This window comes from Ambystoma mexicanum, chromosome 5q (genome assembly GCF_040938575.1).
Source record: "Ambystoma mexicanum isolate Mex_15411 chromosome 5q, UKY_AmexF1_1, whole genome shotgun sequence".
NCBI classification, from domain to species: domain Eukaryota; kingdom Metazoa; phylum Chordata; class Amphibia; order Caudata; family Ambystomatidae; genus Ambystoma; species Ambystoma mexicanum.
Genome location: NC_090933.1, coordinates 1,283,879,523 through 1,283,894,297, shown reverse-complemented (window position 1 = coordinate 1,283,894,297; position 14,775 = coordinate 1,283,879,523). Strand labels below are relative to the sequence as shown.

General features: G+C 49.0%; 1 gene segment (V, D, J or C); it reads left to right on the top strand.

The window, feature by feature from the left end:
* The window catches only part of LOC138498388 (immunoglobulin heavy constant epsilon-like), a 246,953-nt gene that overhangs the window by 214,309 nt on the left and 17,869 nt on the right, over positions 1–14,775 (top strand). The window contains 1 exon segment of the C gene segment in view: positions 7,023–7,382. Within this exon segment, the coding sequence occupies positions 7,023–7,382 (360 nt within the window).

Genomic DNA, 14,775 nt, shown 5'->3' with positions numbered 1-14,775 from the left:
TGCCGTTGCCCTGCCCGCCGCAGTATGCACTCCAGTCGGGAAGCATCCACTGAAGTTGTTGCAGAACCCAAGTCGGATGAATCCGACGCAGCATCAACGCAAACTTCACGCAAGCTCCATTTCCAGTGAGAATATTATTGACTTTTCAAAGGCGCAGCCACGGAGATCATTCCAATCGTGTGCCCGCAAATTTAATCACAATACGCTTGCCGCGTATAACACGTGCGTGTCTCTACAGTGAGACTCCCAGTAACCCATTTCAAAGTCGTCGCCAGGGAAGACATTATAACCTCATTTCCTGCAAATTTGCCAGCATATTCTCGCCGCTAACAACACGTGCCAAGTGCACAGAGCAGAGCCGCATCAACTGATACATGCAATTCACCCACGACGCTCACAGCCCAACACCCACGTCGACAAAAGCGCCTCATCAGTCATTTGACTGCTACTTTGTGTTGGCTCATCAGACCAAACAATCTGCTTAGCACAGTAGCCAGCACACTTCAGGACACTCCAGCCATACAATGAAATGCAATGCAGACAGTGGGCTACAGAGCCCACAATCCTGCTCCACTCCACACCATACAACTCCCAGGGAAAACAGTGGCACTGAATCCCTGCAACTTCAAGCCATGCAACGTTTTGACATGTCAGACACCAGCAGTCTGGCACCCAGGTGGGCCAGATGGCTCAAAGAACTGCACATCTACATCGATGCATCTGGTGTGAGGGAGGAACGCCGTCTACAAGGTATTTTACTACACTCGCTGGGTCCAGTAGTACGTGATATCGTATTTGAAATACCAGAAGCCAATACTGACACATTTCAAGGCTTAATTGACTCATGAAACATTTATTTTGCGCCACTGAGAAATGTTGATTACGAAAGACACATTTTCCACACAACAATGCAGGAAAATGGCGAAAACATGGACAATTTCGTAATGAGGCTACAGAAAAGGGCCAAATATTGTGACTTTGATCGATACTCCACAGAAGAAGCACTCAAATCACAAGCCATAGCCGGCTGTGGTTAGCCAGATTTCCACCAAAAACTTCTCCAGAAAAGCAGAACACTTGATGAAATACTTCAGCTGGCAAGAGCCAATTCAGCGCTAGCATTGCAGAGTCACTGGAAAACATCAAAATCACGCAGTATGCCACAACAACAAAGATATGTCCCATTAGCACACATACAGATACAGCTGAAGAATTATTTTTTTACAGGTGTGGATTAAAATTTCCTCACGGTGGTCCATGCCCTGCAATAGGACATCACTGCGATAAATGTGGCGGGGAAAACGACTTCCAGTCCGTCTGCAGAAACATTAAGTTCTTCCAATCGACTGAATCCAACAACGAGTCATGGAGACAAAATGGCCGCAACTCTAGGCGGTAAAGCCCACGTCCTAGCAAGCGACACCTCTCCAGCACCAGCAGGCGCCGCTCCCACAGCTCATCACGAGAACAGCCTCACTCTGCCAGATGACGGGAGGAAGGGAGAGACAGCCCCAACCGCCGCAAGAGTAGACATGACTCTCAACGAAGAAAATCAAGACAAAGAATTATATATTTAGACAAGTCACCACGAGGGAGACATCATTCACACTAATCATCATCCAGCAGAGACCGCAAAATAGGGTACGTTCGCGCCATTGGCAACAACTCAGCCATCGAACACTGCCCAACACTACTACTTCAGCTAAAGAGACAAAATCAAGAACGGTAACGTAATCAACGATGACACCTACAAGTCTCTTAACACAAAGAAAGAATTAAAAGAATTGAATACCTTAATATACCCCTACGGTTCAAACAAACCACTCCATTGTCAAGGCATGTTCACCGCCACCTGCCAATATAAAGACAAGTGTCAAAGGGTAAAAATCTATGTTATAAAAGGAGAAGTTCCAGGGGGCAGCATACTCAATTTCAAGTCAGCCATCCAAATGGGCCTCATCCACATCATGTATCAAATCATGTCTGCATATACCAACAGCCCAAAGGACATGATACAAAAAAGAATTCCGGCACTATTTAAAGGACTGGCCAAATTAAAAGACAAACAGATCAAATTACACATAAACCCTCACATTCCACCGACAGCTCAATACTACCGGGGCATTCCCCTCAATATCCAGAGACAAGTAGAGGATGAAATACAATCTCTGCTACAACACATTATAGAACCGGCGTCAGGACCCACGCCGTGGGCTTCACCAATAGTACCTGTGCCCAAAAAGGAGAACAAAACCAGCATACGCATCTGCGTTGACATGTGGGCCCCAAATGTAGCCATCGAAAGAGAGCGTCATCTTGTCCCCAGAACGACAGACATGATGCATTTACTCCACGGTGCAAAAGTGTTCTCCAAACGAGACCTAAACAAAGGCTATCATCAGCTTGAACTGCACCCATCGTCAAGGTACATCACCACATTCTCAACACATCTAGGTCTATTGAGATGCAAAAGGCTCAGCTTCGGAGTGTCATCAGCAGCTGAAATCTTTCAAAATGAGATCCACCAGGTAATGAAGCACATTCCAAATTGCCTAAATTACAGTGATGACATCTTAATTTTTGGCACCACTCAGGAAATGCATGATGACACCCTCAGAAGAGTGTGCATGGCACTCGAAAATGCACACCTGACAATAAACCCGGACAAATGCGAAATCAGCAAATCGACCCTCAAATTCTTTGGACACATATTCTCGAACAACAGTCTGCAACCGGACCCGGAGAAAGTACAAGCACTGGTTGAAGCTCCTACTCCCACCTCAACATCAGCAGTACGCTCGTTCATGGGAATGGCAAGTTACTGTACGTGCTACATTCAAGACTTTGCGTCAGTAAGCACACCCCTCAGAACACTCACGGGGAAACATCAAGAATTTCACTGGTCAAATGAATGTGAAGAAGCTTTCCAAGAGATTAAAAAGCGCATCATGTCAGCCTCGTGCATGGCCTACTATGACTCAGAATACGACACTGAACTGACGGTAAGTGCCAGCCAAGTGGGGCTAGGGTCAATACCGGCACAGTCAAAACCAGGAGCACCACCAAACTCCCCGAGACGCATAGTGGCATATGAGAGTCGCAGTCTTTCAACAACTGAATGTGCATACTCTCAACCAGGAAAAGAAAGTTTAGCAGTCGTATGGGCATGTGAACATTACCACCTATTTCTATATTCACTGATCATCAGGTCCTCACCACCATCTACGGCAAACCCACAACCAAGATGCCACCACGCATCGCCCGGTGGGGACTGAGGCTACAAGAATATTCATTCAAAATCATCCATCACCCGGGAAAGGACAACAACCCGGCTGATTTTCTTTCAAGGTACACCCTTCCAGCCCGCGACAAACATCAGTCAACCAAAGCAAACCAATCCATCAACTACTTAGTAGGACATGCACTTCCCAAGTCCATCACGGCAGCTCAACCCAGGGAAGCAACACAGAACGACCTCCTAATTCAAACAGTTCAAGAGTGTTTTGAAGTCTGGCTAATGTCAAAGGAGACACTGTCGGGGACAAAAATTCTCGTCAAATGAAGAGAAACATTTCCACACATTCAAACTTATCAAGCACACGCTATCAACATCACCTGATGGCCTCCTGCTAAAGGAAAACAGACTTGTCATCCCGTCCAGCCTACAGGAACAAGTAGTAGATATCGCTCACTCGGGACACCGGGGGGTGGTGTCGACTAAGAGACAACTTGGAACCAAAGTATGGTTTCCCCGCATGGATGAAAAAGTTGAAGCACTCCTGGGCAAATGCCTCGCATGTCAAACTGTTGCCCCACGCACGTTCCCAGAGCCGCTCAAAACATCAACAATGCCGCTACAAGTTTGGGAAGAAGTGGCCATTGACATGTTTGGACCCCTAGCAAATGGCAAATACGTGTTAGTAATTGTTGATGAAATGTCTCGATTCTCTGAGGAGCACCTCATCCACTCCACAAGTACTCAAGCAGTGATACCATCTCTTGATAAAACTTTTGCGGACTATGGAATCCCATTGATTGTAAAATCGGACAATGGACCACCTTTCAGTGGACACGACTTCGCCATGTTCGCAGAACACTTGGGTTTCCAACATCGGAAAATCACGCCGCTATGGCCACAAGCCAACAGCATGGTAGAAAAATTCATGAGCAACTTAAAACGTACCCTACAAATCTGCTCCATCAACAATGGATCATTCATGCAAGCCATCTGCACACTGCTGCGTGAATATAGAAACACACCCCACAGCTCCACGGGGGATTGCCCATCAGCTCTAATGTTCGGCAGAATAATACGAACCACGATGCCACACAACCCACGCGCTGTCCTACCCACTACATACGTTGAAAATGCACGGGCAAAAGACAGAGCAAGCAAAACGAAATTAAGGAATATGCCGACCACCGAAGGCAGACGAGACCTAGCCTCATCCAAGTAGGTGACCAAGTACTGGTCAGACAAAGCCAAAACGCTAAGGACACCCCAGCGTTCAGACCTGAGCCAATGACCATGACCCACATACACGGGTCCATGATAACGGCTGCAAGCCCACAAGGAACCATCACACGAAATTCATCGTTTTTCAGAACTCTTGAAGGTGAGCAAGAACCGGTGAACACCACCACAAACATGGCAGATGATCTTCGGACATAGACTCTGAATACAGAGAAGAATATAGGGACGCGGACGACAGTGACAGCGACCACCCCAACGTAAGTGCAACTCCCCTTCCACGAAGCCCGTCGCGAAGGACAATACGCAAAACCGTCCAGATGGATTGAAGAAATTAACTAAGAAACCTCCATTATATGTTTAAGCAAAGGCGAGATGTCACATCCTCTTTCTGTTGTTGTTTATTTGTTGTTTGTGCAAAGGAGCCAAGTCTCCTTTCTCTTGCTTACAGTTGAGTGGGCTGCGACCCACGTGTGAAGGAAGGGGCGGGGCTACCGCCCAGGAATCAGTTACTGCTCGATTCATTAAAGAGTTGGACGCATCATTCCTGACTCCTTGCCTTATTTGCCTAATTACTTTATACCGCTTTTAAACCGCATTGCATGCCACATGTGTCCAGCATTCACAACAAGGATGTGTGTAGACTGAGATCGCCAAATGCTGGTAGACAGCCCTGTACTCGGAGGTCTACGGAACTTGGTATCTGCAGGGGCTTGCAGAGAACACAAAGGTATTGCAGAACTACATTTCGTTGAGATTGTGAATACCAGTGGCGACTTCAGCCCGACCAACTGGGAAGCCAAAAGTTCACAGGCAAAGGGGGTGGGAGTCGGAGCATGGGCTAAAGTTTACAAGTTGGACCTTAGATAGAAGAACGGAACTAGGGCTTGCGAGGGAATGAAAGGGGACATATAGCATGGGCTATGCATGCTTGCATACCTACTTATGTGCACGTTATTCGGCTCGATTATGCATGGTAGTCTTACCAAGGCTCTTATGTTATGTCATTGTTTGCAAAGAAAATGAATTAAAAGTATAATTACAAAAGAAACACATTAGAAGCTGGTGCATCCGGACCTGTTATACCTTCTGCTGCAGCAGGGGTCACTGTTGCTCTATGCAAGGCACTGCTGTCTTGCTATTCTCCGGGATTAGCTTCCTGGTTCCGGTGAGTGGGACAGTCTGCCCGGTATGTGTTGTTTTGTCGTTTTATGCTTATTTGAACCTTGTTTGGTGCAGGTGTGATTTGTTGATTAATTGCTCTATGTGGAAGTGATTTTATCCCCTGCGCTATTTTCCAAACATGAGGTTTTCAGTTCAACTGGTCTGCTCCATGTTATTGTTGTTTAGTATTTCTTTGGTGTGTCTGTATGTTATGGTGCTTTGGTGTGTATGTTATGGTGCTTTGGTGTGTATGTTATGGTGCTTTTTTAAATTCTGCGTCCTATGTTGCTTATTCAACATGCTTTAGATTATTTGAAAAAATTCCATTGCAACAAAAACTCTATGAAAGTAGGTTTCACAAAAAATGCACTCATTGAGTTGCATACACCAGTCATGGCAAAAAGAAAAAATACATTTTAGTTCATAGAAATGCATGTTTTGCTGTCAGAGTTGTTTTTACACTGTGCCTGTCACCGCAATGGTGGCCTCAGGGAGTCAAAGCTTGTCTGGCGGACCATGTATTATGCCGCCACCAGGGGTATCCAGACCTTGCTCTGCAAGAGAATAGAAAGGGCAGTAGACAAGGAGGGAGGGTAAAGGAAGAAAGGTTAAACACACAGGAAATATTCGTGCAGCTGAGAAGGGAAATGAGGGGTAGGGATGGAGTTTGCGGGTAACAGCAGTTTTGGCCGCTGCAGAATTAATGCAAGTAGATTTCATCAAATATTTTACAATGTATTTGGCCAAAAGATGTGTGGGGGTGGCTTTAGAATAATAATTAATGTAAGGGGGTCAAGGGTGGGCTATGCGGGGGGGTCCCCGGCATATATTTTCAGCAAAATCAACCATTAAAAAAAGCATCAACGAAATCTACTTCGATAAAAACATTCCATGAAATGACACGGAACCAGTTTGTGGTGGTGGTCATGCCAGTAGAGTCAGTGTGGAATATTCAAAGGATTGCGTTGATCAGAAGAGGGCAAATTGTTACTATGCTCCTGCCAATGGGCGTGTACCCGAGTAGGACGAGTCAGCACTTACCAGGATGTACTGATATTAATAAGTGGTTCGTGGACATTGATAGTTAAAAAATTACTATTTATGTAAAAGAGCATAAAAAAGGGGGGAAAAAGAAAAAGGATTGGAAAGCAGCATCCAAAAAGGGGCACAAAGTGTTTCCAAATAAACCATTAATAAAGGGAAAACAGGGCCTACTTTAAAAAAACATGAAGGTGTATTGAGTTGAAATGTACATATATAAAACCACATTTTATTGAAAAAAGTGAAATAAATGCATGGAGTTTCATTGCGATGAGTTGTCTTCAAGTGGAATGACATAGATTTGGTTATTTGTAGTCATGGGCTATTGTTTATCTATTTCTCACAGCTTTCCCAGGGCGCCCCGACCTGCAGGACATTCTGGTGCCAAAGCTAATCCATGGGAAGGAAGTCTCTCTCCAGGGTCAGGTGTCAGGTTATTTCCCCAAGGAATTAAAGGTGGAGTGGCTGAGGATGGAGAGAGGAAGTGATGCCCGGTTCACTACCCAGGGCGATGCTGAGAGAACTGTCTGGAAACAGGACATCACAGAATATCGTTGTGGGCCTGAGATTGGCTATTCCTGCACTGATCGGCTGACATTCACCCCTGACCTGCACAGAGACTGGGGGTCGGAGGTCATATGTAGAGTGTCCCACCCCAGCCTGCAGAGGGTACTCGAGAAAACTACAGGGATGCTGATTGTCCTGGGTAAGTGTAGATGGTCTCTCAGTAAATGTCCACCTACAGGTGCTGGAGACAGAACACAGCATGTGGAGTAGGATGGAGGCAGTCACTGTCCCTGCATGTCTTTAGCTCTTTCTCTCTCTGTTACACTGCTGTCCACCTTCAGGGGCTGGAGACAGAGCACAGCATGTGGAGTAGCATGGAGGCAGTCACTGTCCCTGGATGTCTTTAGCTCTTTCTCTCTCTGTTACACTGCTGTCCACCTTCAGGGGCTGGGGACAGAACACAGCATGTAGCATAGGATGGAGGCAGCCACTGTCCCTGTATGTCTTTAGCTCTTTCTCCCTCTGTTACACTGCTGTCCACCTTCAGGGGCTGGAGATAGAGCACAGCATGTGGAGTAGCATGGAGGCAGTCACTGTCCCTGTATGTCTTTAGCTCTTTCTCCCTCTGCTACACTCCTGTCCACCTTCAGGTGCTGGAGATAGAGCACAGCATGTGGAATAGGATGGAGTCAGGACAAGAACTGGGAAACAGGTTACCCCTCCCTTGATACACCCTGGTTCATTTCAAGTACAACCTCAAGTGCCAGAAGGTAATTCAATCATCTGCACATATACCAGAAGTGTATTAAAAACCATTTAATGATTTATGATTTTTTAATGGTTCACATAGAAAAACATATGAGAGTTTGTGCAGGTTACACACATCAATCAAAAAGCAAACAAAATACTATAATGTTCACACCGAGGGGTTAGTGCACTAAAAAAGTGTCAAAAAACGTATTGAATAGCAGACAACATCACAATTACATTAAATAATAACAGAGAGAACCACATGTTACAATTGCCATGTACTGAGAGTACACATGGATTCTGTGTGTCCCATTTCAGTACTCTTTCTAATGATTAGTAATTCATTATACAGTATAGAGGTCTGGTGCATTGTGGAAGGAAATATTCATCCTTATTGGAACAGACTAGTACACATACAATATCTAGCCAGACTACTGGTCGACACACTGTGTTTCGGCCCCATATTTAAGATATGTTTATCCTAGGACAGTCTTGTAGAATTTAAGTGGGGGCCTTCATCAGGACAATCCATTTCTTTGTTTGTGTCTAGATACAACAATGCTGTTTTCCTTATGTAAAGAACTGAAAAACAAACACAAAATTTAAATATATTTAAAACTAATCTCTGCGCTACTTGAGCTTACAACAAGTATTTATAAAGTGAAGGTTGTAACCTATAACCAACCTTACCTGATTCTTTGTTCGCGGTTTGGGATGATTAGTCTTCTGGAGGAGGAGACAACACCTTTTTTCCTGGTGAAATGATATGATATGATGTTGCATTTATAATGATCTTCTGTCCTTGTAGAGAAATGGCCTATTCCGGCGGGAAGCCACTATGCCTGCAGATGGTACAGCAAAGGCAAGAGACCCCTACTCTGTATGGGTCCGAAAGGAAGGGAAAAAGCCAAAAGGCAAAAATAAACCTTCAGTCCTTGGTGGCAGAATTGTAGACAAATCGATGGTAAAGTGTAGCAAAAACCAGCAAGCCAGATGGTAATGTGACTGGAATCCTCTCCCAGTGGATAATCAAAAGGTTGGTAATTGGAATTTGGCTTACAAGATATGGCTGAGGTGAGAAATAAGGAGAAGTTGCCAGAGAGCAGTGAGGACAAAGGCAGACAAAACTTGAAGGAAGGAGAGGTAGGAGCTGCTAGGAGGAGGAGAGCAAGCGGAACACGCCACTCCGAAAGCCATGAAGGAAGGAGCCAGAGAAAAGCACAGCAGCAGAGAGTGCTGCAGAAAAGGGAGGCATGTCAGGGGCCAAGCCCCAGAAGACGGGGATGACCGGGAAAGGCAGATCCCAACAGAAAGAAACAGGAGCGCGGAAGGCGCTGGTGTGAAAGCACTAGTGTCTTACCCAAAGCAGAAACGCGGGTTGCAATGTGACGCGCTGCTGAAAGGAGACGGTAGAAAAAGAACAGGAGGTGCCATCTTGGAAAAAGGCTAGAGCGGCGATGGCGTCTGGGCAAAGCGTGATGGAACAACAATGGCATAACCTCGCACGTCTCCAATGACTCCAGGAGGGGCGAGCAATGACCCCTTAGTCTTGTTGAGACACGTGTAGAGCTAGTTCTTTCTTTAATCGTCTTTTTTTTTTTTAAACGAATCAGGAGAACTGTTGTCTTCCACCCCTTAAAAAAAAGAAAAGGGATAACGACCTATCAGTGGCTTGCCAGATTAATCATGACAGAATCTCTATTGGAACACTGTTACTATGATTGTAAAAGTTATTTTTACTGACCTTTTTGTGGGCATATTGGAGAAATCACAGATGTCCAGGCTGCTGGATGGTTCTCAATGTTTGCCTACTTCTTTTTGTGCCAGGTAGTGGGCTGAAAGCATGAATGAAATAAAGGCACTGAGCCATTCTATCCAAAGTGGTTACGGATTAATTTCAAACATATCTATTGAGTGCATATGTTTTTGGGACCCCCGGCATGGTGAAATGAGAAGGCTAGATGTTAATTTTCCTTTCAAGTGTTTGATATATTTATACACAAAACAAAACGTTACAGAGGGACTTAAACCTCCATCATAGAAGACGGGCGCCTTGTGTAAAGCACTAATTCTGCTGCACTTCATTAGTGATGGCTAGACTACTGTGGAACTCCTCGTCATTATACAATGCCACTTACAATTTTTTTAAATGACCCCCACAGAGCTTATTGGGCCGGGCCAGTGTTGCTTTCCCTCTTCTTTGTACGGCAATGTACCCAAATGGAGGCGCCTCACAGTGCTGTTTAAGCCTGTCTGGTGTAATTCTGCGTTTCGAAAATAGATTTCAATTGCTTTTGTTTTGATTTAAACTGACTTCATGGGACTTCAAAATTGACTCTCCACACATCGCACGAATATTTAAAAAACGAAAGCCCGCTGCTGGGCATTGCAATACACTGCTGCATATGCATCCGCTTGCTTACCTTCTCTTTTTGTTCCAGCGGTTCTTCTGCCTCTCTACAGTTAGGGTAGCAGCGTTAGTACTGAGTACCGGACTTTCTCCAGCATGGGGTCTGGCATGGATTCACATGCTAATGAATATTCCCCGTCGTCAGGCTGGGAATCCGCGGTAAAGAAAAATTCAGTTTCAGTTTCGTTTCTGAACTGTCTTTCTACTAATAACCAATCACTGGTCTCTGGGTCATACTGCCCCCAGCCAATGACTGCCCTCTACCTAAGCCCCTCTTCTGGCAGCCATCTTCAGATTTTTACCGCACGTTCAAGTGTTGGGAGTCCTCGTGCTATAGCTCTCGAGCTTTTACTGCGTTTTGCCTTTTTCCTAAGAGTTTACACTTATTTTTCGGTCAATTCGAGCCTCAAGCTCCACCGATTCTTCTTCTGATCAACGGGGACCCGTTTCGGAATTTTTATACACCCCTCAATGGCGAATTTTCGTCGAGTTTCTTCCGGAAGATCTTTGAGGCCTACCCCGCGTGGACATGGCCCAGGACAAAGGAGACACGACGCCTGTTGGATCCAAGCTGTTTAGGCTCTGCCCTGGATGTGGATTACAGAATGTCTTTAAGGAGGATGAACACCCCCGATGCCTCTACTGCCTTCACGATGACGAGTCGCATGTGGAAGAGGACTGCGCGTTCTGTAAGAACATGGCAGTCCGGACATTGAGGGACCGTCAGACTCGACTCACTAACTGGCTGGAGGGGAAGAGCCCAGCAGCAGGTGAGAAGAAGAAGAAGCCCGAGCGGTCTTCTAAGACCTTTGAGGGCGCTCCAGCGAAGGGGGCCCAACAAAAGGCAAAGCACCGCGAGTCCGCTGGCACAGGGAGCGCCGTTGGTTCGGGCTCCTCGGCTGCCAGGCAGGGCGCAATGTCCCCGATGCCATCAACCACGAGCCAACGCTCTGGCTCAGTGAAAAGGAGGTCAGAGAACCCGGGTAAGCTTCGGGAGAAGCCCCGGTTGATCCCGATGGAGAAAGCCAAGGGGGGGTGAGGCAGTGTCCCTCCCCCGAAGGTGAAGGCCCCAGACGCGCCCAAGGTCGTGAAGGCCCTAATTCAACCGGCGAGGGCCCCGATTGAGGGAGTTGTGACGGCCCTGGCGAAGCCTGTGGATGCTACCCCAGTGGAGACGACTGCCAGGCCTTAAGTTTCCCTCCCACCCCGGAGGAAACATCTTTTCAACCTATTGAGAAGACTCCCATGAAACCTCGGGACGAGAAAGGGGGGGCGGCACGGTAGCCATAACGGACACAGATACCTCCTCCGAAGATGAGCTGGCTGGCGTCATAAAGATCCTGGACAAAAAGTTTGAGGAAGTCAGGTCCTACGGGAGGGATCCCGATGAGGTGGACAAAGAGAGCAACGGTGGGGCCGACGAGGAGCAGTGGGCCACAGAGGAAACGGATGTCCCCGCGCCCCAGCCGTCGCAACCGATGCCTATACCACAGGACAACTCAGGAGCAATCTTGATGGCTATCCAGACTCTGTGTACGGAGAAAAGGACAAGGTTGCCCTTACCCCCAGCGGACGATCCAGTGGCGCCTGGACCGTCGGGGAGCCTACCGAACAAGTGGAGGCGAATCCATCCTCCCCCTCCTTTCCAGCCCCCACCTCCATCCCCTCCACCGAGGGATGAGATGGGAACGGAGATGGCAACGACGGGGATGGACGACGACAGTGGTGACGACGGGACGGATCTCCCATCACCCCCTGCCCGGACACCCCCACCCCCCGACAAAATTGGCTCCTTTCACGCCATGATCACCAGGGCATCAGAGCTTTTCCAGCTTTGTCCAGAAGAACAGAAGAAGGAGGGTTTCCTCTATCAACGACAGGAGGCCAAGAGGAAGACCGTCCTCTCAGTCCCGTTACTGGACGACATCTGGGACGAAGGACTGTCACTGTTGAAGAACCCATCCACGGCTCCCGCGAAGAGGGACCGGTACGAGAAGAAGTACCGGGTCCCAGACTCCGCCCCTATGTGCCTCCGAGCTCAGCGGTCCCAGCATTCAGTGGTCTCTGCGGCGGCCAAGAAGAAATCGGCAGGGGCGACGGCATCAACTTCCATTTCCCCACCGGACGGCGAGGGGAAGAAGCTGAACGCCATGGGACGACGAGTCATCTCGTCGGCGGCGACGACCATCAAAGCGGCTAACGCCCTTGTGATCGTGGCGCACTACGACAGGGAGCTGTGGTTCAAGATTGCTCCCCTCCTGGATTTCCTGCCAGGCGACAAGAGAGCAGAAGCCCTCGAAATCCTACAGGAAGGCGAGGTGGCGTCGGACCACGCCATCACGGTGGCCACAGACATCGCCGACACGGCTTTCGCCAGATGGGCAACAGCGTTTGCCTTCGCCGGTGCGGTTGGCTCAAGGCCACCGACTTCCGTCAGGACATACAGACCTGTGTACTGGACATGACCTTTGACTGGAACAACCTGTTTGGCAAGGCAGTGGACGAGTCACTGCAGGCCATCAAGGCGGACACCGAGACGGCCTGGGCCTTGGGTTCTCTCCATCAATGACGGCTGTCCTTTCGGACCTCTGGAGGCAAGTCTCAAGGTGCCTCCAAAGGATTCGGTGGTGGTTCTGCGTCGTACCGCCAGGCGGCCCGCTCCTCGTCGCAGGAAGCCTACAGAGGCTGCAGCAAGGCCAGAGGACATTGTCGTCATCGCCAAGGAGGCCAAGGTGGCAAGGCCTCGGTGAAACAAGACTGAACCGGCCGTGACGTCGGGCCCCCACCCGAGCACCCTGGTGGGAGGCCGGCTGGCGAAATTCATCAGCGTGTGGGAGTCCATCTCCACCGACCGTTGGATGCTGGACACCCTGGCCAACGGGCACTCCCTGGAGTTCCAAAGAAAGTTCCCCCGTTTCCCACCTGTGGCCAGGTAGGAAAACCACGTGCCACAGCTGCTTCTGGAGGTACGAGCAATACTGACAAAGGGCGCAATAGAATTTGTCCCAAAGAGGCTCCGGGGCTCCGGAGTATACTCGCGGTACTTCCTTGTCCGAAAGAAGACCGGCGGCTGTCGGCCCATCCTAGACCTTCGCCGCATCAACAAATACATCAAGTCCCAGAAGTTCCAGATGGTCACCCTTCAGCACGTGCTGGGACAATTGGAGGAAGGCGACTTCCTGTCATCGCTGGACTTGGAGGATGCTTACTTCCACATCCCAATACGAAAAAGACATCGAAAGTTCCAACGGTTCGTGGTCCAAGTGTGACACAACCAGTTCAAGTCCCTGCCCTTCGGGTTGAAGTCAGCGCCAAGGGTCTTCACCAAGTGCCTGGCACCGGTGGCAGCGTGGCTGCGCCTGAAGGGGATCCGCGTATACCCCTATCTGGACGATTGGCTCATCCGAGCAAAGTCAAGAGAACTCGCCGTCGATCACACAGCGAAGACCGTCCACCTGCTCACAGAACTGGGATTCTCGATCAACTTTGCAAAGTCCCACTTGGTACCGTTGCAGGACGCCCTGTTCCTGGGAGCCAGACTCTACACAGTGGCACGGTTGGCTTCACCGTTGGAGGAGAGGACGAAAGCCATCCTGGGCAAGGTACAATGGCTGTTGACCATGGAAGTGGCCAGGGTGAGGTCCATCAAGTCCCTGCTCAGCATGATGTCATCGTGCATCTACCTCGTGCGTCCGTGCAGGTTGCGGATGCGGCCACTGCAGGAGTTCCTCGACGCCCGTTGGATGCAAGCGGCGGGCAGCTTCGAAGACAGGCTCTCCCTCAACGAGACTTTCCACCAAGCGATCCAGTGGTGGGGCAGCCACGCGCATCTAGCGGCAGGCATGGACTTCTAGTCCTCAGCACACCAGGTAACGGTGACGACGGACGCCTCCTTGGAAGGATGGGGAGTGCACACCGGAGATCTCCACGCAATAGGCCTTTGGCTCCCAGAGGAGAGGTCACTACACATTAATGTCCTGGAGCTCTGAGCCGTGTTCTGGGCCCTCAGGTTGTTCCTCCCGTCCCTCAAGGGCAAGGTGGTGAGGATCTTCACTGACAACACCACCACCACGATGTTCTACATCCGGAAGCAGGGGGGGCACCAGATCCCCAGCCCTATCCAAGGAAGCGCAGGATCTGTGGCACTGGGCCGTTGCCCACGGGATATTCCTGGTACCATTCCATCCGGCAGGAATAAAGAACACTGTCGCCGACTCATTCAGCAGGGAGTTGCGCTCTTGCCACGAGTGGGAGCTTTGGCAGAATCAAGTGGATCTCCTGTTCCGACGATGGGGCAATCCCCAGATCAACCTATTCGCGACGGCGGCGAACACCAAGTGCCGGAAGTTCGCCAGCAGGTTTCCCCAGCCGGGGAGCATGGGCGACGCATTGTCATTCCCCTGGGACGGCCTGTTCCTGTATGCGTTCCCGC